Here is a 22,441-nt window from a genome sequence, read left to right as displayed (position 1 = left end):
TTGGTAACCCCTCAGCAAGAAGGCTGAGACATACATTTGAAAGATGGAGTCACACAGAGGGTGTGTGGTTCTGCAGAAGGCTGAGTCCCCCGCATTGGCAGGCAGATTCTCAACCACTGCGCCACCAGGGAAGCCCTGTTCTATGCCATCTTATCAAACAATTTGGGGGAGCCTTCTAGCAGGCCTCATTTAGCTCTTTAAGGAGGAAGCATGGTAGAAAGAGCAGGGACTTTGGAGCCAGAGCAACTGAGGATGGAATAGCCTTCAGCTGTACGACCTGAAGAAAGTCCCTCAAATTTCAGGACATTAGTCTTCTCATAAAATGGAGATGACAATAGTTCCTCCATTTCACAGGACTATTATGAAAATAAATGTACTTTAATGTCCATTTCCATCTCTCTTCCAATGCTACCTGGAGTCAGATTCAAATGGGTTGAACCGAGAAGTGCTTGCTGTCTGAAGGGCAACGAGCAGCGCCATCCCTTCATGCGTCCAGGCTCTGAGGCAAATCACATGTGCGCTCACCTGGTCCCTTTCTCTCAGACAAGAAAAAAAAAACACTATCCCTCTGAAACGAGGCAGAAATGAGTACTGGGGCAACCTCGAAGGGGATAAAATACGACAAAAGAGCGACATGGAGATTTAACGGCTCCATGGGGGAGATAGTAAATGGATAGACCCACCCCTGAGTCTCCTTATCCTGTTTTTGCAACTACTTGCTTTAAGTAATTTCATTAAGGCTGAAGTTACTCGACCTCACTTTTCTCTTCTGAAAGATAGGGATAATAGGAGTACTTACCTCCCTAGAGAAATATAAAGTTTAAACAAAACAGGTAATATGCTTGTGCATAGCACAAGATTCAGCATATATTAGGCATTCAATAAATATTACCTGCTATTATTATTCATTTTTATTGTTACACACAGGGGACCCAGGGTATATGATCTGATTCTGTGTACTAAAACTGTAGGTAATAGATACAGCAATGGCCATCCCCTCCCTTACCCCTTCCTCTCTCTTGCCACCCTACTGTTGATATGTAGTAGCAGTTGTGTTAAGTTGTCTGCTATAAGGTCTAATTGACTTTTCTTCAGTTTTATATATGTGTATGTTTCCATTAATGATGTACATTATGATTTCAGTGTGGTCTTCACTTGACATAAATTGTTATAATACTGTAAGAAAAAAAATAGCAAGTATGTTTAGAATACGAATTGCTTCCAGATGACAAAATGGTTAATGGGAATAGAAGTGTTAAAAACGGATATTGCAGAATACAACTAAAGTTTGCATTCCTTCCCTCACTAGATAGCAGATGGACTCCATAATTGTAGGGCCTCATCCCCCTGAAAACTGACAAAGTATTTATTTTCAAACAGTTTCATTACAATATTTCATCAATTTTGCATTGGTAGATCATCTACCAGTTACTTTATCACTTGATCCCTTCGGCTCCTATAATCATCATTTGCCAGTTTCAGTTTCTGCTCCATTTGGAAACCATTGTGATGACTTCCTCACTCTCCTGGGGATCTGCTTAGCATATGACCATGGAGCCATCGTTGGGTTCTACATTCACTGCCCTCCAGCCCTCATTAAGCTTCTCATCATTTTTTCCCTCATGTTTTAGCCCTTTTACTTTTCTAAAACTTTGTCCTCCATGTCCCTTATTTCATAATTTCTCTTATTACTGTTATTACAGAATATCTCCATGTTTCTATACGTTCATGTGATATATTTCTTATCTATCATTAGACCAACCTGAATGTGGCAAAGGTTTATATTTCCTTTTGCTCTCTCAGTTAAACGTCAGAGATTCCAGAGTTGGTCTCAGAGTCTATTTGCTGTGTACATTAAAGTGGAAAGGATCATTTGTTTTACTGTGGTAAACTATACATAACACAAAATTTACCATTTTAACCATTTTTAAAATATACAGTTCAGTGCCATTAAGTACATTCATGTTGTGCAATCATGACCACTAGGAGTCATTTTTTTGAAGACGGGCAAGTTTTGGGGTGTCTACTTTTTCTTTCAATAGTGAGCCCATACAATTAGAGTTTCATATTTTGCAGACCACATCATTTTCAATCCATAACACTGGCAAAGTAGCATCTTTTAGCTATTAAAATTATGGATATTCAGCAGTAATACAAAGGTAATCCAAAAAGCACTGTATTTATGCAGAGATCAACAATTTTAGGTCTGGTGGTACTCACTCATCATTGTGAATCAAATCAATGAGAACTTTGGAATTTGATAGACTGAACTGTTTCAGTCAGACCACATCAAACTTCAACTCCAGGTTTGCAGCAAATGCAGCAAGGATAATGAGTGACTGTCAACTTCAATGTCAATGATTTCATGAAAAATAATATACCCTCATAGAGTCACATAAACTCAAATATGGCCCAAAGTTTAGTCCCATGGCCAGAGACTTCAGAATTATTTTAGAATTTACATATTTAGCTCCACATTTCCTAAGACAAGTTATCTCTTTTTGTTGTTCTTGTTTTTTGTTTTTTTGTTGTTGGTGATTATTAATATACTTTATTGTTTTTTAACATCTTTATTGGAGTATAATTCCTTTACAATGATACGTTAGTTTCTGCTTTATAACAAAGTGAATCAGCTATACATATACCTATATCACCAAATCTCCTCCCTCTTGCGTCTCCCTCCCACCCTCACTATCCCACCCCTTTAGGTGGTCACAAAGCACCTAGCTGATCCCCCTGTGCTATGCGGCTGCTTCCCACTAGCTATCTCTTTTACATTTGGTAGTATATATAAGTCCATGCCACTCTAACTTCGTCCCAGCTTACCCTTCCCCCTTCCCGTGTCCTCAAGTCCATTCTCTATGTCTGCATCTTTATTCCTGTCCTGCCCTTAGGTTCTTCAGAACCTTTTTTTTTTTAATTCCATATATATGTGTTAGCACACGGTATTTATTTTTCTCTTTCTGACTTACTTCACTCTGTATGACAGTCTGTAGGAACAGTATGGAGGTTCCTTAAGAAACTAAAAATAGAACTACCGTATGACCCAGCAATCCCACTACTGGGCATATACCCTGAGAAAACCATAATTCAAAAAGAGTCATGTACCACAATGTTCATTAGCTCTATTTACAATAGCCAGGATATGGAAGCAACCTAAGTGTCCATCGACAGATGAATGGATAAAGAAGATGTGGTACATATATACAATGGAATATTACCCAGCCATAAAAAGAAAAGAAATTGGGTTATTTGTAGTGAGGTGGATGGACCTAGACAAGTTATCTTAACAATGACCACAGATAAATTTTAGTTTAGTTTCTCTTCTGAATTGTAACTTCATTTCTGCTAAAGAACTCTGTAATCCTTCCCAACCTGTGAACTATAGATTTTTTAAATCTGTGGTTCCATTGAGTCTCAAACGAGTGTAGTCTCTAATTTTCCCTATTCAAATCCACATGTCAAGTTTAAGACTGAATACTCTCACCTTGAACAAATCAGCAATGTCCTTATTTTAGGGGTGTTTTTGTTGTTTCAAGTTTAGTGTGTTTGGATAAGAAGCAGAGTCCTGTGAGTTACTGAGGTTCTAATAATTCAGGTATCTCTGAGCCCTTCATTCTCAGAAGCTCTTGATCTAAGGAAGCAGACTGATAAGTTTTTTCAATAAATATCCATAATCTAGCCATTAAAAAAGTGAAACATACACACAGTGCTTAAGGCCACAAGCATAAAAAAGGTCACGACCATTGATCATCAATTCTCATCATACAAACTCCTTTTGTAGAATGTGATGGATACAAATAAACAAATGAAAACTAACTTTATCCTCCTATTATATCTATAGCAAATGAACTCAGCTTTGCTACGTTAGATAAAATTCCTCAGATTCCTTGAAGGCATATACTTTATGTGTGCTTACTCATCAAGAAAAATATATTCACATCTTAAGTGAGTCACACTCCAGGGTCTGGTGGAACACATTCAATTTGAGGGTTGCATGTTACGAGCCCCTAAAAAATTGGAGACACTTTCTTAAAGGTGTCTAGACTTTTCTAGATGACCTTCAGGCCCTTAAGAAGGCTAGACAAGAATTATCTCCCAGGACCAGAATTATTCAAAGGAGAAACAACCTGTAGATGGGAATGGGACAACTAAGCAAAAACAGAAATTTTGTCTTCTTTTTCATACTTGATTACATGCTTGATTCCAGTTGGACCATGGGGGTCTATCTTCAAGAACAGATAGGTTTCTTCTCAGTGTCTATACTCAGAGCAGGAAAAAGCAGATACACCACTTCTCCACTTTCTAATGTCATGTCTGCCGACACCCTGTTCAGTCTTCTTTCAAAGCTTGCTGTGATTCCGACAGGGCAGAAATTCCCAGTACAAATCGAAATTTTCTCAACAGGTGGAGGTATTATAAGGGAGGAACATTAGAGACTCCTTCATCAGGTGAAAGTACCCAAAGATAAGCCTGCTCACATCAAAAGGTGCAAACAGGCAATATGTCTCTACGTCTCTTAAACCTTGAGCTAAAAAGCTTTATTCAAAAAAACAAAATATTTTTCTCTATAAAATGAGCTGCAACACAACTGATTTTCCAAAACTGGAAGTTAGGAGTTGCCAATATTAAAAATTTAGAAGATAATGGTTTCAAGAAAAGCCAATGTTTCCCCAAGTTTAAGTAAGAATAAAACTATTTAAAAATGATCAGTATTGCCAGAATTTATCATCTAGAGGCATGTGTATTTATGTGTTTTCAACAACAGGTTTTGTTAATGGCATCTTTGATGAAAGGAATCTGAAACACTGAAGTTGTGTTTCCTACCTGTGACTCCCTAGTCTACTTTACATGAATACTTGTGTTAAATTAAAAAATACCCCTTGAGATGCTTTCAGCATTTTACTAGGGTCTTTAAGACAAAACTGTGACAAGGGGTAAAGAGTTCAGTGGTTTTCCTTACCTTGCTAAAATGCAGTTTCATTCTTCAGAGGTATAAATGGAGATCACCTTCAAAGACTCTTTATTACCCTGAAGAGATGTGACACTTGAGACCCATGGATAGTTGTATCTGTCAATACAAATAGCTCCCAAATAACTTCAGGAACCAAAGGTTATTTTTTCTTTTTTTTTTTAGGGTTTTTTGGTTGGTTGGTTGGTTTGTGAGCTAAGGATTTGGTTGGTTTGTGAGCTAAGGATTACATAGTCAGAAGAAAAACAAGTTTTAAATGAGGGTAGGGTCCTTGAAAAAAATAAGACGTATACCTAGGTGAAATGGCTAAATACCACTAGTCTATTAAGATATGGCTGTCAATACAAGAACACAATAGTCAGCTTTGCTGTAAAAAATAAATCTAGTTGGATAATAGTGGGTTAATAATGTGCAGAGTTACATAACTTCCTCAGGAACAAAATCTTAGCCTTAAATGGAATGTAATTCACTATTTCTTGAAAGGTGGCTTTTTCATTGTTGTTTTTTCCTCATTATTATTCCTAGAAGAACTGAGTAGGCTCCCAAGAAGAAGTTAACTTGGTGGGGAAAAAAAAGCTCAAAAGAATGAAACAAAAACTGATTCCAACTATAAGTTCGACATCGAGTAAAATAAGGAAGCTCTAATCTCTTAGAAAACAGGTATAAAACTGTTGGATAATCCTTACATGTCACTTAGATTTTCAGGTATTTTCATATAGATATTTTTCAGCTATTCCTAAAAAGTTCTGATTTCATGTATTCTTTCTCATTGTCAGATATATCAACCAAAGTCTTTGAAAACTATATCATTTTGTGTGTTCCTTATTACCATTGAAGGTAGGCAAAAAAAGTTATAACTATCATTTGACAAACAGGAAAGAACTATATTTCAGAGATGTGTTAAGACTATCTATCTGACAAAGCCAGAAGAACTTCAGATTCCTGGTATAATACTTTCTCTGAGTATATTCCACCTTCTGTTGAAAGGAGGTCTTTTATGCTGGTTTGGTAGCCTCCAAATTCACCACCAGGTAATTTAAGATGACCCCAAGTTCTCTGATTTGTGAATGAAAGTTTATTAGTTAAAATACGTAACAATAAAATGGTATGGACCAATAGCTAATAAGGACTATATTCAGTTATAATCTAATAACTAGCAGTAATCATCATACATAAGAATACAACTAAAAAATAATAAAAAATAAAAAAAGAATGCAACTTATGTAGTTACAACTTCCCACACATTTAGCCAAAGCACACAGGGATGAAGAATTAGATGCTTCCTAATTCACTGCAATCTACCAGCCTATGTCCCTTAGTTTTCACACCTTAAATTTGTCTTAGAATGGTGAGCCTATCCCCCTCTCTATCCCTCCATGCCATACAAGAATTGACTTTGGTGTTGTTCTCAGGAAGATCCAGAAAAGTTTGAATAAAGGACTGGAGGGGAGACGCAGGATTCCAATCAGAGGTATCCAATCAGTGGACTGCCAAGTTAGTTAATCCATCTTCCTCTAACTGGGCTTTTAAGTGCATGACCTGTGTCAATTGCCAACCAATTATTTCTATCAATATTAACAACTTAGGGTTGTCTAATTTGCGTATGACAAAAACAAGGCTTGGTTCATAAATGCGATTAGGAACTAACTCTATACCATGGTTTTCCACCATAAACTGCGTAACTGTTGACAACTTGTTACTTTTCTTCTCTCTCCTAAAAATACCTTCCCTACTAGCTCTTATTCCTAAGTATGTTCTTACTTCCTGCACTTATTTCTTATCACTATTAACTTTACTTTTAATTCTGTTCTGTAAGAGCAAACATACTTAATACAACAATCCATTGCTTGGAGCAAGGTAACATCTTAACAATTCAAAAACATATAATCACACAATCAAAGCAAACATTGCAATATATTTTATCTAATCCCGAGGTGCCGTTATAGTATAATCTTTCCAGGTGAACCCATCTAGCCAAGAGGCTAGATAGTTCCACATATTACACTGTTGTAGCATCTTCCCGTTTGACACCTAAGGACCATGTTGACTATTACGTGTTTTATAGGCTGGTTCAAGCTTTATCTTGTTTCAATGCCTGGAGTAGTCTCACAGATTTCTTTTGATGTATTTTGATGACTTGCTTGAGTAAGTATGGTTGATTGTGTTCTCTCATTACTACTAACAATTTTAACAGGCTCACTAATCTGTTGTGGAATTGTTATGAAGTCCATATTCTAGAGTTCTACTTGGAAGAATAGCTACCCTTCAGTATCCATCTTATTTGAGGTGTACCAGATCTTTCCATTTACAGTTAAATTGCTCATCAAATAGAATTCATAGCAGATTGATGTTCTCTCCTTGGATACGTTTCCTGATCTTGCACAAGTATTTATGCCTTGAGTTTCATTTTGACACAAAGTTATAGCCCAATTTCCTGAAGTCCAAATTTCTAGTGGAGAGTGTATATCCTCCCTGACTGTTTCTAAACCTTTAATTAAAGCATAGATTCTATCTTTTAACTTTTATCCAGGTACTCTGTTATTCTTCTTCTTGGTTGCTACATATATAGATTTCCTTATTTAACTCTAATCACTATTTTTCCTTATAAAACTGCTCCTATTGGAATGGTGGGATAAATGGTTACTTCTTGTTTTCCCACTGCTCTATTTAGGTTAATCGGCATAGTTCCTTTGCACTGCATCTATTATTTACCACTTTGGACATAGTGTATAGAGTGGCCTACCCTGGGCAAGTAAGGCTCAGTCTGTCCAGTTATTGCAGCAGTAAAGTCCCTCAATCTGCTGTCTGGTATGGCTTGTAATTATCCACAGTAGTTGCTTGTAATATAACTTTTATTTCTACTCTTTGTGTCTTTGTTCACCCCTCTAAGTCTCCTGGATCCTCACCTACTCTATCAATCTTCCCACGTAGCAGTGTACTGTGGAACTTTCTCATACTAATATTTTTCAGTAGCTCCATAAGTTCTTCTGATTTTCAAAATGGTCTCTAAAAATACAACAAACTAGTGAATATAAAAAAACAGAAGCAGACTCACAGATATAGAGTGGTTACCAGTGGGGAGATGGGAGAGGGAAGGGGCAAGATAGGGGTAGAAGAGTAAGAGGTATAAACCATTAGGTGCAAAATAAGCTACAAGGATATATTGTACAGCACAGGGAATATAGCCAATATTTTATAATATCTATAAATGGAGTATAACCTTTAAAAATTGGGAATCACTATATTGTATACCTGTAACATAATATTGTACAGCAACTATATTTCAATTAAAAAAAAATTTAAGAGTCTGTGTAAAAAAAAGTAAAAAACAGAGTCTGTAGCTTTTCTTGATACAGCAATCTTTTTTTAACTTTTATTGAAGTATAGTTGCTTTACAATGTTGTGTTAGTTTCTGGTGTACAGCAAACTGATTCAGTAATACATATATATTCTTTTTCATTACAGGTCATTACAAGATACTGAATATACTTCTCTGTCCTATACAGTAGGACCTTGTTGATTATCAATTTTATGTATAGTAGTTTGTATCTGCTAATCCCAAACTCCTAATTTATCCCTCCCCCACCCTCTTTCCCCTTTGGTAACCATAAATTTGTTTCCTATGTCTGTGAGTCTGTTTCTGTTTTGTAAATAAGTTCATTTGTATCATTGTTTTTTAGATTCCACATGTAAGCGATATCATATGACATTGGTCTTTCTCTGGCTTACTTCACTTAGTGTGATAATCTCTAGGTCCGTCCATTTTGCTGCAAATGGCATTATTTCATTCTTTTTTATGGCTGAGTAGTATTTCATTGTGTGTGTGTGTGTGTGTGTGTATGTGTATATATATATATATATATATACATATATATATATATATATATATATACCACATCTTTTTTTTACTGTAATTCTTTTTTTAATTTTTTAAATTGAAGTTTAGTTGATTTACAGTGTAGTGCCAATCTCTGCTGTACAGCAGAGTGACTCAGCTATACACATAGAGACATTCTTTTTAATATATTTTCCATTACAGTTTATCACAGGATACTGAATATAGTTCCCTGTGCTATACAGTAGGACCTTGTTGTTTATCCATCCTATATGTAATAGTTTACATATACTAATCCCAAACTCCCAGTCCTTCCCTCCCTCATCCCCCTCCCGCCACATCTTCTTTATTCATTCATCTGTCGATGGACATTTAGGTTGCTTCCATGCCTTGGCTATTAGCTATCTCTTTCTTAAATTTGTTAAACTTATCCTGAAATTCAGTGGCAAAACTGACTTACGTTTCTCCCGCTACTGCTCATCCAAATAAGACCTGGTTATATAGTCTATAATTTTCCCCATTTACCTTTAAAGGTAGCTAATAATCTGTGTATGCAGAGCTCACTTAGTATTAGATGCAGCATCTGTCATGTTGGTTAGCTCTGAAGCCATCTGTATTAAAAGTCTTTTTAATCCCTTTGACTATAATATACTTTAGGACTCTATGTAAATTGGTATAATCTGGTTTCCCACGAATGTGGATTGACTTCTACATGTCATTTCTTCACAATTTTCATATATCACGTTGTCTAATGGTATACTTCTATGTCTTTACCTAGTTGTTGCCCATATTGTAAGATGCAAAGGCCATTCTCTAGGAAGAAGGACCGTAATGTCCACAGGCTTGTATGAAAGGTAGCTATTCTTCCAAATGGAAGTAAGGGTACCCTATGGCATGCAATTAGTATGATCAGTGAATTTCCTGAATGTGTATTTAGTCCCTCTCTGTTTTGATATGGGGGTCTTCCAACTATTGCATTTCCCCCCTCTGGTAGCTGTAGAATTACTGTGGGTATGACCAGTCCACATTTTGTTTAAAATCATTATTGTTCCCATTTCTCAGTAGTAAAGATTTCTGTCAAGGTTGAAGCAGTTTCCCTTATAATAAGCCTATCAGCTATTCTTTATAAATGTAGTTATACCCAAGAAGGTGTACTTTATCTGCTTCTACTTGTGGACCATCATCTCTAAGCCTATGCCGTAAGTGTTTGACTTTTCCATAGGCAAATAGTCCTTGTTAGGGCTTTGTCTAGCCCTTCTAGTACTAGTACTTCTCTCCGGTTGTTATTTGGTGTAACTTGCCATTTCCATTTGAGCAACAATGTTGCAGAGTAGTTGTGATATGGGTCAGCATTCGAGGGAAGAGTCCTGTATTGGAACTTCCTGGCCTCAGCTTTTTCAAAGGTTTCTCCCTGGCAAAAGTTATCTGTAAAGCTTTCTGCAGTTTTATTATCTGGTAGATGGCTGATTTTTAGAATTATTTCCCCCAGTCTGCTACAGCATCCTTTGGCTGACACATTCTGTCCGAAAGGCCTAGTAAGTAGTTCTATCTTTTTAAGTAAAAGTGCCCCAATATTGTCCTATTAATGTGAATGTATTCACTATACTGCCATCCTGGAGGATATTCCCCTTTTAGTTTCCACTCATTGTAGAATGGTGAAATTGGGTCCCAAGATGTGATAGAGTTCATCAGGTCTTCACTCTATTGTTAGGTAAGGAGTTTCTTTTCTTTGCTAGTGTTTGCTCCTATTATCAGGAATCCTAACAGGAGAACAAGTACAGGTAAAGAAAGAACCCTACTGCTAAAGTCAGAGCTTTTCGTATAAATAAATACAAAGAAGAAAAGAGACCAGCCTCTGCCAGAAGCAAATCAAATAGTGCTTGTTCTATAACAGATTAGTAATGAACCTGGGCAGAACTAGGAGAAAAACTGTTATTGCTAACATTCCGAAAAATTAGAATATATTTGACACAGAGAAATGATCAGTTTTCACATGCTGGTGGAGGCAAATGAGGTTTTATCTACTTAAGTCATTGTTAATACTAGAGAGTACTTCTTCATATAATTCTGTGTCTAACATAGGTTGATCTGTATCAAAGGTTAAGTCTTCGTCTTCTCTTTGTGTAAGTATCGATCCTAAGTCTGGGAGATCAGCAAGGTCTGGTAGTGAAGCTTCCTCGGAAAGAGGTGCATCTGTTTCTATCTGTTCTGCTCTGTCATCTTGCTCTTCACAAGGAACTGGTTCTTGTGAAATCAACCGTAGAAGCTCTTCAGCTATTCTAATTAACTGGGCTACACAATCAACAAGTCCACCAACTACTACAGGGGTTGACACAGACTCCATTCCTCTGTGCTTTCCTCAGTAGATAAAATATTACTAAAAGTTGTAGTAAATGGGCTCTTGGTGACAATGGATCCTATGGGGCTGGCAATGGTTCTGTGGTTGGTTTGGTTGAGAAATGAGGCTGCTGATATGATGATGATGATGATCAAGTACAGAATGAGGCCAGTGGTCCTACGGTACTTTTTGATAAATTTGGTGAACCTTCCACAAAATTTATATGTGGTTCTCTCGTTTGTGTTGGTAGTGAACTGCTATTGTAATGACCATCAGACAGATTGCCACAGCCAAGAGAAAACAGAAAAGCAGATCTAATAATAGAAAAGAGAAATATAAAGTTAGTATCCTTGAGCCTTTCTCCATCATACAGTTTCTGGCTGTAGGATAACGTTGAAAATGTACCCCTAGCTATTGCTCCTCGTTTTTTTCTTTTTCTTTTTCTTTTTTTTCAGTACGCGGGCCTCTCACTGTCGTGGCCTCTCCCGTTGCAGAGCACAGGCTCCGGACGCGCAGGCTCAGCGGCCATGGCTCACGGGCCCAGCCGCTCCGCGGCATGTGGGATCCTCCGGGACCGGGGCACGAACCCGCATCCCCTGCATCGGCAGGTGGACTCTCAACCACTGCGCCACCAGGGAAGCCCTACTCCTCGTTTTTTGATGGCCTTATGAGGCTCTACTACTCATAGTCCCCTTTACACTTCTCATGGTCTTTACCTCTTATGGGATTTGAGAACAAAGTGAGCATAGGTAGTTTGTCTATCTTTCTTGAACATCTCTATTGAGGAGGATACATACACTCAGAGTCTTTCAATTAATCCTGTTTTATTAGTACCTTTGCCTCATTTCCATTTATATCTGGTGCTGCTAAGTTCTTTCTGTGTTTTTAATAATTCATTCATTAAAGTTTCCGATTGCCCCTGCAGTCTGGGGAATTTATGGTAAATGAGAGTCCCCCATTCTCTGTCTTTTCCCAAATTTTATATAACTTCTGTTATAAAATTAGTTCTTTGGTCATTTCCTATCACTGCCAATATTCCATATCTAGCAGCTATTTCTCCTAAATTTGTCTAAAGCCATGGTCATACTATTCTCATCTGTATGTCTGTGTGCTCTACAAGCCCTATTCCTAAGTTTATACCTCTTTAAGGTAATATTCCTTGTTTAAAAATCTAGAGAATGGCCCAATATAATCTACCTATCACATTTGTCTGGTTTACCATCCCCTGTTCCCCTTAAAAATGAGTTTGTTGAGGCTTCAAGATTTTAGTAATTCAACGTAGCTCATATTGCTTACTCATTTCTTTGATTCATAGTTTTTTTTGTCCACTCTTTCTTCTCTGCTTACCTAGAATATTCATGTCCACATGCCCTGAGCTTTCACATGCCCGATCTGCAACCTTAAATTGAACTGAAAGGGGACCTGAGTTGAGACTTGGAGTTCCCAAGACTGCAGAGTCTGTATTAGTTTTGGCGGGGGTCAGATTGTCTCCTCTCTTATTCTGAATAGATTATTCTGTCTTTCCATTCTGATGAGCTGGTACATGTCCTACATGAATTGCTAAATTTCTTTCATTGATTTCTTTTCATATCTCCCTTCACCAGATTGTTTTTTCCTGCAGTAGGACAGTCTGTAATTTTCTATTTATTAGAATATATATCTCAAGTCCACAGCTGATTAGTGTAGCTATGTTCTTTTGGCCAGTTGTTTTCTTGGGCATATATACACATTAAATTTCTAGCTACCAGTCCTGCAAACTGAGCTGGTTTCCTCTCTCCAGCCTCAGTCAAGTTTTTCCCAGTGGAGAGTATTAGGAAGCAACCATCCACCTCCCTCTTTTAGGATACTGCCAAATCTATCTTTGCCCTGTTTCCAGCAGTTCTGACCAGAGTGGGGCCCAGCAAGCCACAAGCTTTACCACAGCGACTTGTACTCCTTAGGCCTTTACTGGAGTAGAGCAAAGCATCCGCCAGATGGTCTGTGATTTTCACATGGAGCTTGCTAGTTTCCACAGGGTATGGTTTGACCCACTCAGTTATATACTATCTTCACCTAGCATAAGTCCTATCAGAACCTCTTTTTTTTTTTGCCCCAAATCCTGACAGTAGACATGGAGTTTGCCCTGATGATAAGGGTCCTAACCATAATAACCAGAAGGCATGATTTTGGTTGGAGGCAACTTCCATCTGAAATATGGGAGAATCGGTACTAGATGCATGGCAGTTTATTAACTCACAGGATCTCTGTTTTTGATTAGAGAAAAAGCAATCTAGTGGAAAGAAATGATGGTAAAAAATCATGAGAGGAATTTGGCATTAATGTAGAGCATGAATCAGCTCATCAGAAGAAAGACACAGAAGTAAGGTGTGTGTTAAATAGTAGTAGAGAGCACCATCAAACTTTTCAAAGGAAGCAATAAACTACTACAGTGCCCATAGCCCAAGGGCACAAGAGGGTAATAGGAACATACTCACACAAAACCTATTTAACTTCTGGCTTCCCTTTCACCCAGTTTCTTTTCTCAGCTTCTCTACCTCCCTCTAGGACTCTGTTATTAATCTTCTTTGTCAATACACCTCCATTTATTCAAGTATGTGTTTCATTCTCTCTGTATCTCCATCTTACACTACCCCTTCCCATCATCTTTTCTTCCAACTCTCCCTAAGCTGGCCAAAATTTAGAAACAAATCATGGTCCATTAATCAAATAGATGTATTTACAGAGTTTTACAAGACACAATCTAAATGTAAAAAGCAGAGAGGGAGAACACTTCATATATTGCTATCTTATAAAGACAAATGTAGTTATCTATTATTTATGCAACCCTTGGTTTATTTTTTCTATCTCTTGGTCACCTTTGATGGGAAAAAAACATTCCTGACCTAGCCTTAACCCTGTTGACCACTGTGTTAGCTAATCCACAATTCCTATCTTCAAAGCATCTTGGAACCTAGGAGCTGGGGATGGGGCGAGGGCAGGGAGGGTGTTGAGAAATTAGCGAGTACTGCAGTGCTAGGAAATAGTAAGAGTATAGCATCAGCTTATTCCAGTTACGATAATTTCCAAAGCAGCCAAACCCTGAACCTAAGGTGTTTGCCTAAAGGTGTATTTTGGATAGTTTGCACCTAGCCCCAACTCACCTTAAGGACCCTTTTATTAGCTGTTCCTTCTGCCTAGAATCCCTTTCCCCCAGAAAAAAAAAATGGCTTCTTGTCATTCTGGTCTCAGCTTAAATATCATCTCCTCAGATTTCAGACTCTCCAACCTGAAAAAGCCTCTTGATCATCCCTTTCTCGTTTTGCATACAGCTCATTTTTACATTATAGTACCTATAATCACCTCATATTTTCTTGTTTATTCATTTGTTTTTCTGTCTGTCACCCCACCCCACATACATATAGACTAAAATGAAGTTCCATGAGATTAGGAAGCGTGTCTGTTTTGTTTTCTGCGGTATATCCAAGGCATAGAAGAAAGGCTGCCGCATAGCAGGTAACTGGTAAGTATTGTTAAAGAAAGAAAGGAAGGGAAGAAGGGAGGGAGGACCAACTTTTAACTCTTTCATTCAGTAAATATTATCGTGTCAAATATTCATGCATAGGGCTTTCCTGGTGGCGCAGTGGTTGAGAGTCCGCCTGCCGATGCAGGGGACACGGGTTCGTGCCCCGGTCCAGGAAGATCCCACATGCCTCGGAGCAGCTAGGCCCGTGAGCCATGGCCACTGAGCCTGCACGTCCAGAGCCTGTGCTCCGCAACGGGAGAGGCCACAACAGTGAGAGGCCCGCGTACCACACACACACCCACACACACAAAAAAAACAAAACCAAAATATTCATGGATAGCAGGGGGTACAAAGATAAAACAATTCATCAAAACACATGGTTAATAAAATGAGCAGGCAATGCACAGACAGAGAAAATACTCACAAAAAATATATCTGACAAAGAACTTGTAACCAGAATATATAAAGAGCTCCTACAACTCAATAATAAAAAGACAAACCAACCAATTAAAAATGGGCAAAAGAGTTGAACAAACATTTCACAAAGGAAGAAAAATAAATAGCTAATAAACACATGAAAACATATTCAATATCATTAGTCATCAGGGAAATGCAAATTAACATCACAATGAGATACCACAATACACTCACTGGACTGGTTAAAATTAAAGACTGACAACATCAAAGGTTGACAAAGAGGTAGAGGAACCAGAATTCTCACACATGCTTATGGGAGTATAAAATGATACAACCTCTTTGAAAACGTCTGGCAGTTTCTTATAAAACCAGGCAAGCACCTATCCAGTCCTGGCAATTCTACTCTGAGGCATTCACCTAAGAGAAATGAAAGTTCACAGAAAGATTTTTATAAGAATGGTTATAGCAGCTTCATGCATAATAGCCAAAAAAAGTGGAAAGAGCCCAGATGTCAATCAAAAGGAGAATGGATAAACAAACTGTGATATATTCATACAATATGATACTAATCAGCAATAAAAAGAAAGCCACTACTGATAGGGATAACAACATGGATGGATATCAAAAACATTGTACTTAATGAAAGAAGCCAGACACAAAAGAATATATATTGTACGATTCTATTCATATGCAATTCTAGAAAATGCAAAATGATCTACGGTGGAAAAATCCAAATAGCAATTGCATCTAGGGGAGTGGAAACTGACTGGAAGAGGCTAAGAGAACTTTCTGAGGTGATGGTTTACATAAGATTACGCATTTTTCAAAACTCACTGAATGGTACTCTTAATATTTGTGCATCCCGCTGTATGTAAATTTTACTCACCCCCAAAAGGTGACCAAGCATGATCCCCAGCCTCAAAAGCTATACTCAGATGAGATGACATGGCCGTAAGTATTCTAATAAATGTTCACATTTATTGAAAATCTATTACACTTCGGGTACTTTCTTTTTTAATATTAGTACATTTAATCCACTTGATAACCCTGTGACATTACAGATGAAAAAACTGAGGAACAGAGAAATTAAATAAATTGCCCACCGCCACATGGTAAGTGAAGACACAGAATTGGAAGTCAGCCCAGGTATGATTCCTAAAGTCCTGTGCCAGAGGGCACAAATTCAGGTGCCTATAGGAGGAAAATTTGCCTTATTCAGGCCAGAGCTGACATCGCATTCTAAGCAGGAATAGAACTCAAAATGTTAATCTCATTTCCCATCCCTGGAAACTGGCTGAATTCCAAGTTGACCGTGAGTCCCAAAGCAGAGGGATGGAGAGAGCCAGCTCAGTCCCCTCAGCAATCTCCATCATCTGTGACAGGAATGTTGTGTCCATTTTACCTGCCCTTCCCCTGACCTACTGAATTGGCCCACTCATAAACTACTCACCTGTGATAGAGCCAAGATGGATGAGAGGGTCAAGGTTATGCCTATCAAATGTTTACTGGACTTTCGCTTTCAAATGGGACGTGAATGCTCCTGTCACAACTAAAAAACAACAACAAAATGATAAACTACAAAATTAATAAGATATCTGTGATCTGTGGAAACAAGGACAAGATGAACTAAAATTTCAGAGAGTGAAGAGTCTTTCGTAAGAATGCTGATAATCACAGACTTTTTCTCTTCACGGAGACATTTGCTAATTCTGGGCACAAGTTGAAGACGAGGTTTGGCACCAAGGCAGAGGGAGTCTACTGAGGAAAATGAGAAATCTGCATAAAGGTTGAGGCTAGCATAATGGATTGGAAATTTGAGAAGCCTGAAATGCAGGGCTAATTTTCCTCACCTGAAGTTAGCTGAGTTCTAGCCTAGCACATGCGTGGAAAAGTCTGAGTGAAGTCTCCCAAGCCTCGTGGTACTTTGGAGACAAATTCTCACTAGAGGGAGGGAGACTGCCACAAATACACTACTGGTCTCTCCCTCAAACAATTTTGAAGTTGAGAGGACATGGGGAGGCTAATGAATTAATAAGCTCAAAACCATCCCCAAAGGGCATTTTAGGCAAAGTGATTCTAAAATGTATAAGGATATATAAAGGGCTTAGTATAGCCAAAACATCTTAAGGAAGAACAAAATTGGAGGACATATACTACCAGATATCAAGGCTAGCTGTGCAGCTACAGTTATACGACAGCATGGTACTGACACAAGAACAAACAAATAAATCAGTGGAACCATGACCCTTACCTCACACTGGATATAATAATAATAATAATAATAATGATAATAATTTGAAATGGACCATAGACCTAAACATGAAAGGTAAAACAGTAAATCTTCTAAATCAAACCATTGGCAAATATCTTCGTGACCTTCAGTAGTTAAAGATTTCTTATTCAACACAAAAGCATTGACTATGAAAAAAGATTGATAAATTGGATTTCATTAAAATTAAGAGCTTCAATTTATCAAAAGGCACCTTAAGAGGGTGAAAAGGCCAACTACAGATTGGGAGAAAATATTCACAATACATATATTTAACAAAGGACTTGTATCTAATATATACATATATTTTAAACTCCTTCAAATCAATAAGAAAAAAAACAGTCCAATTTTTAAAAATAGAACAAAGAATGGAATAGCACTTCACAGATGAGAACTTTCAAGTGGCCTACAAACATATGAATAGAGTTTCATCATTATTGCTCATGAGGAAAATGCAAATTACACACAAAACCCCACCAGAATAGCTAAAATTGAAAAAACAGAAAAAAAAAAACTGACAATACCAAGCACTGAGAAGAACATGGAGCAACTGGAACTCTCATACATTATTGGTGAAAGTGTTAACTGGTACAACTTCCTTGGAACTGTTAGGCAGTATCTACTAAAACTAAACATACCTCTATTGAATGGCCTTGTCATTCTACTCCTAAGTATATAAAAGATTACAAATGTCCACAAAAATACATGTACGAGAATGTTGAAAGAAACCAGATGCCTAGAAGTACATACCATATAATTCCATTTATATGAAATTTACGATCAGGCAAATGTATCTGTAGAACAAAGGTGAATGTAGTAGTTACGTCTTGTGGGGGGCGGGTGGTTATTGACTGGGAAGAAATGTGAGGAAGCCTTCTGGGATGCTGGAAATATTCTGTCAATATAATTACGTATGTTTTTTTAAAAAGCATTCAGCTGTACCCTTAAAATTGATGTATTTCACCTTATGTATGCTATAGCTCAAAAAATTGTTCTTTTTTTTAATTTTGGGTTTCCTTCCTATAAAACCAGTAAGGACAGCAAGACAGTGATGAGAGTCTTGTCAGGGTTCAGCAAGCTGGTCATCACAGAATGGAAATGGAATGAAGTCTGAAGGTACAGAGGAGGGTCCTTGGCCTACTTCATGGCAGAGCTAAGTAAAGCAAGAGACCCTTGTAGCTGGATGGAGTTGTAAATTGACAGAAGATGAGATAAGCCACATCTTATAAGTAGCTCAGAGAGACGGCTGGGGCCAGAGGCCATGCTGTCTATCTGATAACTAGAATCTTTAACCCCGTAGACTTTTATTAATCTCACTCTTATAACATTTTTGTCAGCACAACTCATCAAAAGCCCTCATTTTTCTTTTAGCAGACAGTCCTACCCTGCTATTTTGTGATGCTCGTAGCTGGCAAACTGGCAATAAGTGTCTAACAGTAGGGTGGAAAAGGAGCAAAGGAATCCAGATCCTCTGGGTCTATGTTTATAGTTGATAAGTTTCTCTGCATCAGGCAAGGTAAATTAGTTCATATCCAATGGGAAGAGAGGCAGTTATATGGGAGAGATTAAAATGTGCCTTTGGTGAGTATAGGTGCCAGCTTCCTATTGACAAACAGTAAAATTTTTAACAATGCTCCCATTTCTAATGCTGCAGTACCATTTGGATACATGCATTCAACACAGGTTTTTTTTAAAACACCCCCAACAATACTGTAAAGTAATTATACTACAATAAAGATATTAAATAAATAAATAAAATAAAAACACCCCCCCCAGACGCTACTTCTCATTGCCCTCCCCACCCCTGAGGAAACATCAAGAGGTCCTTGTTCCCAAAGGGCAAATTTTATAATTTTGACATAGCAGGAGCTCTCTGAGGGGCTACAATGAACAAAGCAACAGGATCCACCCTTTAAACTCTTTTTTTTTAAAGAAAAATAAAAGCTACCATCCTTTACGTTAAAAAAAAATTTTTAAACTGTGTGCAATAAGGCATTTGCCTGTTATAGGATCTGACATTTAAAATCCCCATGAACCATATTTAATTTATCAAGAAAGAAAGGAAAGAATTGTGTGGCTGAAGAGCTAAACATGGCCCCTTCTTGAAAATACATGAAAAATTCAAAACAGAAACTGAAAAAATGGAGGGTAGGAAATGTCCTTATGGTCAATTTAGACCAGATTCTACTGAATTACTTTCTTCCTCCTCCAAAGTTGCTCACTGCTGCAGAGAGAATCACAGATTCTTGCTTACCCTTCAGAAAAACAACTTCGTCACTGGAGAAAAACAGCCACTTTTGAAAATATATCTCTTGGTTATTTTCCTAGACAGACAAATAGTTTCCTCAGTCTTCAAACATGAGGACAGCAACCCCATCTTGACTTGGTGGGACTCTGCACCGGCCTGTCCCTGAATCTCGGCTGTTATGAGAAACCCACAGGCTCCCAGAGAGCCTGAAAAGAGCTGTAATGCTTCTAGAAAGATTCTTGGCTTTTAAATATTACCAGTGCAGAAGGTGAGGTCTGATATAAGGGAAATTAAAACAAAACTTCGAGGTAAAAGGAAAAGGGATTTTATTCCCGAGTCTTCCCTCAGCTTTCTGAGAGGGAAAAAGGAAAATTGTTTTTGTTTGTTTGTATATTTTCTTTGAGAGACACGGTAAAATCATGCTAGTGGTTGTAATAGTAGGATCTGTGTCAAACAGATCTATATTTGAAGTATAAATTTTTCACTTACTAACTAGACGTTTGCTAAACTACTCTGCCTCAGTTTCCTCATCTGTAAAATGAAGATAATAAAAGTTGTGAGAATTACGTGAGTTAACACATGCAACGAGTTTAGAATGGTGCCTGGTATATAATAAGTTCTTCATAAATGCTAGCTAATATAATTGTTCTGGAGAAAATTCTGGGATCCAGGAGACAGTGTGTGGTGCATCCTGGGTACTGACTAGTGATCCCTGGAAGGTGGAGGGGGCAGTCAGGGTGAGACAACTGCACGCATTACAGAAACTGGAAGGAAGTACCAGAGATATGTCATCTCATAGTTAGAACCAACATGACTATACACTTGGATAAAGATGTGAGGGAGCAAGACTGTCTTGTGGCTCTAATTCACACATAACCCTTTCGGAAGACGTAAGACCAGTCACGTAAGGACTCCTTGAGGATTAGTGGATCTTCCTGGCCTACTTCACTCTCCCCTTTGAAGCCCTTGCTCACTCTGGCTCTGAGCTCTGGCAGGTGAAAACTGACTACACTTCAGGCTGCCCATTGGTTATTCCTCCCACACATTGCAAGCTGCATGGAGGAGGCCCTCCACTTGGTATTATGGCAATGAATCTTTCAAAGCATTAACTAGCTATTCCTTGGAAACATCCCCCGTTGACCCTTGAACAACACGGGGCTTAATCCACCTATAACTTACAGGTGGCCCTCCACATCCGTGGTTCCTCCACATACGGCGATCCAACCAACCACAGCCCATGTAGTTCTGCAGTGTTTATAATACTATTGAAAAAATCCGCATATAAGTGAACTGTTCAAGGATCAACTGTACCTGGAAAGTAATTGGCAAGATAATGAATGCCATGACCTCGTGTCTAGAAAGGCTTCACCTGAACCAGCCCAGATTCTCAGCTCTTCCTATGTGAATCATTTGGGTAAGAAAGGAAGCATCATACAAATACCATTGTATACTTTGTATCCCTTCCCATCCTAGCCCAGATTTAGTACTGAGCTTCAAGAATACCTCTCAGAAATTTGACAAGAGCAAGACAAAGCACCAGTAGTGGCCTCCTCTCGGTTTCCGTGGCAAATGCCAGCTTGCCAGGACAGACCCAGTTCATTTATTTTACCACCTGGAAAGAAGATCAAAAGTCACACATTTCTTCCTTCTGCCTGCAAATGTACTTACTGCTTATCCACCAAAAGAAAACTGCTTCTGTTTTTAATGGTCTCAAAATAAGATTCCATAACCTCCCTTGGTAGCTCATTCCAGTGTTTCATAGCTTCCTCCTTCTGCTAATTATATCCTCAAGTACCTTCACATACATTAACTTATTTAATCCCATAACAATCCCGCACAGCAAGGATTATCCCTGTTTTACAGCTGAGGAAGTGAAGAACCAAAGAGGGTAAGAGATGTGCCAAGATTACATACCTGGTTAGTAGCAGAGCGAGAGTAAGAATCTGATTCTTCAGCCTCTCAGCCCTCTGTGCTCTCCCTTACACTGTGGTCTGCCTAGTGATGCTCTGGGGAGTTCCTAATCACCAGCAGAATATGAAGCAGTGTTAAGATGTCAACAAGAACACGATACAGCTGTGGTGGGTGGCTTACCAAGTGGATTGTAGGCCACAGGCCCCCTTGAGGATAACCATTTCATTGTCCTCATCCCTAAATACTATTGTTCTCAGAGTGTACCTACAGTTAGAACGTTCTAGTAAGAAGAAAACATACCAAAAACCTAAACGAACATTCAAATCACCTTAAGACCATATGCTGACCTATGAAAATTAAAAATAAGACAAGAGTACTTGGTCTCCTGTTTTCAAACTTCTCCATTTTTGACCTCTGAGATAAACATAATCAGAATAAATTGGAGGAAGTGAGGTAGAAAAAAATCTTTCCTAATATCCTAAAAAGAAAAGTGCTTTGCCCTTGGGCATGAATTTATTGTTTCCTCTCCTTCTGAAAACTTCATTCTTTTACCTCTCAAGGTTCATAAAGAGGCCAACAGTTAGCATTTTAAGCATGGGTAAAGAGCAAACCCCATCCCCTATATGCTTAACACTCAGAAAAGCACAGCAGGCTGGGGGCTTCCCTGGTGGCGCAGTGGTTGAGAGTCCGCCTGCCGATGCAGGGGACACGGGTTCGTGCCCCGGTCCGGGAAGATCCCACATGCTGCGGAGCGGCTGGGCCCGTGAGCCATGGCCGCTGAGCCTGCGCGTCTGGAGCCTGTGCTCTGCAACGGGAGAGGCCACAACAGTGAGAGGCCTGCGTACCGCAAAAAAAAAAAGAAAAGCACACCAGGGCCACAGCCCTGTCCTCTGGCGAGAGCCCTCCCAATAGCAGACCAGCATGCTGCTCGAGCAAAGGACTGGATGGA

At 38.5% G+C, this 22,441-nt stretch overlaps 2 protein-coding genes across 2 annotated transcripts in view; one reads left to right on the top strand and one right to left on the bottom strand.

Moving 5' to 3' along the window:
* Positions 1-22,441, top strand: part of TRPC5 (transient receptor potential cation channel subfamily C member 5) — a 136,066-nt gene that overhangs the window by 27,853 nt on the left and 85,772 nt on the right. The gene's annotated exons all lie outside the window — the stretch shown is intronic.
* TRPC5OS (TRPC5 opposite strand) lies at positions 10,825-11,151 on the bottom strand. The gene has a single exon (XM_065900996.1). It carries the CDS (start codon positions 11,149-11,151, stop codon positions 10,825-10,827), a length of 327 nt encoding a protein of 108 aa, XP_065757068.1.

Source organism: Phocoena phocoena, chromosome X, assembly GCF_963924675.1.
Source record: "Phocoena phocoena chromosome X, mPhoPho1.1, whole genome shotgun sequence".
Taxonomy (NCBI): Eukaryota; Metazoa; Chordata; class Mammalia; order Artiodactyla; family Phocoenidae; genus Phocoena; species Phocoena phocoena.
Note: the sequence above shows the minus strand (reverse complement) of the source record. Positions and strands in the feature narration are given on the sequence as shown.